The sequence below is a fragment of the Myotis brandtii genome, unplaced genomic scaffold (genome assembly GCF_000412655.1).
Source record: "Myotis brandtii unplaced genomic scaffold, ASM41265v1 scaffold314, whole genome shotgun sequence".
In the NCBI taxonomy this organism is placed as follows: domain Eukaryota; kingdom Metazoa; phylum Chordata; class Mammalia; order Chiroptera; family Vespertilionidae; genus Myotis; species Myotis brandtii.
In genome coordinates, this window is record NW_005362033.1 from 1,208,950 (window position 1) to 1,211,169 (window position 2,220).

The following is a 2,220-nucleotide window of genomic DNA, read 5'->3' on the forward strand; positions in this document are numbered from 1 at the left end:
GGGGGGGGGGGGGGGGACGGTAGAGGAGCAATGGGCACGCCCTTTCCTAGCCCAGCTGGGGGACCTCAGAAGGAGGCCCAGCCCTCCCCTGCCCCTGCAAACAAACATTCATCCACACACCGCTTAGGCAGAGGGAACAATCTCACGAGAAACATGAAGACACAACTCCTTTCCCCTGCGATGATCTGAGACTTACAGAAACCAGGGTGCACTGGAGTCGGACGAGCACCGTCCTCCACTTCTGCCTTATCTCCGGTCCTTCCCGCCCTCCACCAAGCCTGCGTCTGCTTCATCACCTCGCCAGCTTTACCAAACTGCCCAGCTCCCCTGCATGGCCTCCAGGCAGAAAAGCAGGGCCAGACCTACCACTTCGGAGATCTGTTTCCGACTGTCTAGGGCAGAAGTGAGTCCTCCGGCAGCCTGGGGGTCCTCACAGGTTACCCTGGAGATGAAGCAGCACAAGCAGAGTCAGTGCCCCAGGGTCACGGGGGTGGGGGTGGCCTGCAGTCCCTTCCTACCCATGGCACCTTCCTCACATGCACTTAGAAGAACGTTTCTGCAGCCCTGGCATGGGCAGAGGCTAGGGCTCAGCTGTTGTCTGCCTGCCCGAGGCTGGGAGGTGCTGCCTCCCAGCACTAGCTCGGCCGCCCTCCCCTGGGCTCGCACTGCTCCGTCACCCTCTGGAGTAACAGCACGGGGCACCTCTAACCCTCTAAGGCGCGAGGACAGGGAAGTGCCGAGGCTGTGGAGGGAGGTCCCGGCAGCAGCTCAGTGCACCCACAAGCGGGGCCTGGGCTGGCTGTCCCTGGGCCTCCCTGTGACACAGGGGATTGTCTATTTTGGAATAAACTCCAATTCCCTCTGGCTCCTGCTGGCCAGAGCTGCTACCAGGGAAGCCCCACGCACACTCGTGGGTGGGAAGCCTCACTGCCCAGCAGGCGCCCTGCGGCTGCCCTCCTGGCTGCCTCCCCTACAGCCCGGCAGCAGCCGCACCAGAAGCAGAGAGCAGCAGGGCGCTCTTGGACTGATGGGGCCTCCAACTACAGCCGCCCAGGCCAGCAGGGCTGGTGCTCACTCATCAACATCTGTGTCTACTGCCAAGTCCTCTCAGCCATATTTCAAAGCTCCTGGCCGTCCTGGACGGTAAATAAAAGGCCTCTTTGTGTTGGCCCGTGACCAGGCCTGGATCAATCTCCCCAAATAGCTTCCAGGAGCCACTGGAATGATCCCCACATACGCCTTGCGCTGCTCGGCTGAGGAGCTCCCTGTGGTCTGGGCGCACGTGCCAGCGCTGTCCGGAGGGGCGCACTGCTGGAGCGCACTCAGGGTGCCGCTGACGCTCTCTGCCCCCAGGTCTGCGGCAACAGGAGAAATGAGGGAGATGAGAACAAAATGGGTCATTGACTTCACGGGGGTCCCAAAGTTAAGACGCCAGTTGAGCAGGTGAAAGTTCTGGGGGGAGGGCAGGGGGCACACCCAGGTCACCCTGTGCAGGAGGGGCCACAGGTGGGGTCCAGATGGAGAAGTCATTCTGAATGGCAGGGAGAGCACTGGCAGTGGGAAGGGGGCGCCCGGGGCCAGGGACCTTACAGGTTTCCCACGATGCCCGTGTTGGGGGCTCTTCGTCACCTCAATCCCAATGTCTAAGGACCTGGACGTTTAGTTATTTGACAAATATTTTGCAGGTACCCACCATGCTCAGAAGTAGGTCCTGAGTGAACCAAACTGAATCTGATGTGGACCTTGGTCTCAAGGAGTCACAGAGCAGGTGAGAGACAGACAGATAGAAGTAGTACTTGGGACAGTGGACTCTGTGTGGGGAGGGAGACATAGGCAGGCGCAGGCTGGCAGTCAGGGCACATGCAGTGAGCAATGCCCTGGGAGCTAATGGAGGACAAGGCTGGCAAGGCAGGTGGGGACGGCTGGGAAAAGCCTCGAATGCCAGGAAAGGAGTGGATGGAAAGCATGAGCCCTTTTTAAAGAAGGGAGGCAGCATAATTCAATTTGAATTTTGGGAAAATCCAGTGGCCATATGCTGAATGGACTGAAGGAGAGAAACCTGTTCTGAAAGAGAAACAGGGGCTACAAATATGAGATACTGAGAAGCCAGAAATAAAAGCTCAATTCAATTGAAATAAGATGAAGTTATAAAGATAAATATTAAGAAACTAGAGGCCTGGTGCACGAGATTTGTGCACTGGGAGAGGGGGGATGGGGGAG

General features: G+C 58.3%; 1 protein-coding gene across 9 annotated transcripts in view; it reads right to left on the minus strand.

The window, feature by feature from the left end:
* TOM1L2 (target of myb1 like 2 membrane trafficking protein) overlaps positions 1-2,220 on the minus strand; it is a 65,079-nt gene that overhangs the window by 13,398 nt on the left and 49,461 nt on the right. For all 9 annotated transcript variants that reach the window (XR_001362868.1, XM_014542842.1, XM_014542837.1 and 6 more), the window contains 2 exons: positions 1,238-1,355; positions 367-442 (listed from right to left, as the gene is read on the minus strand). Coding sequence is in view for 8 of the 9 variants with exons in the window: in XM_014542842.1 (XP_014398328.1) it covers positions 367-442; positions 1,238-1,355 (194 nt within the window). In the remaining variant the exon portion in view is untranslated. The remainder of the gene's footprint in view (positions 1-366; positions 443-1,237; positions 1,356-2,220) is intronic.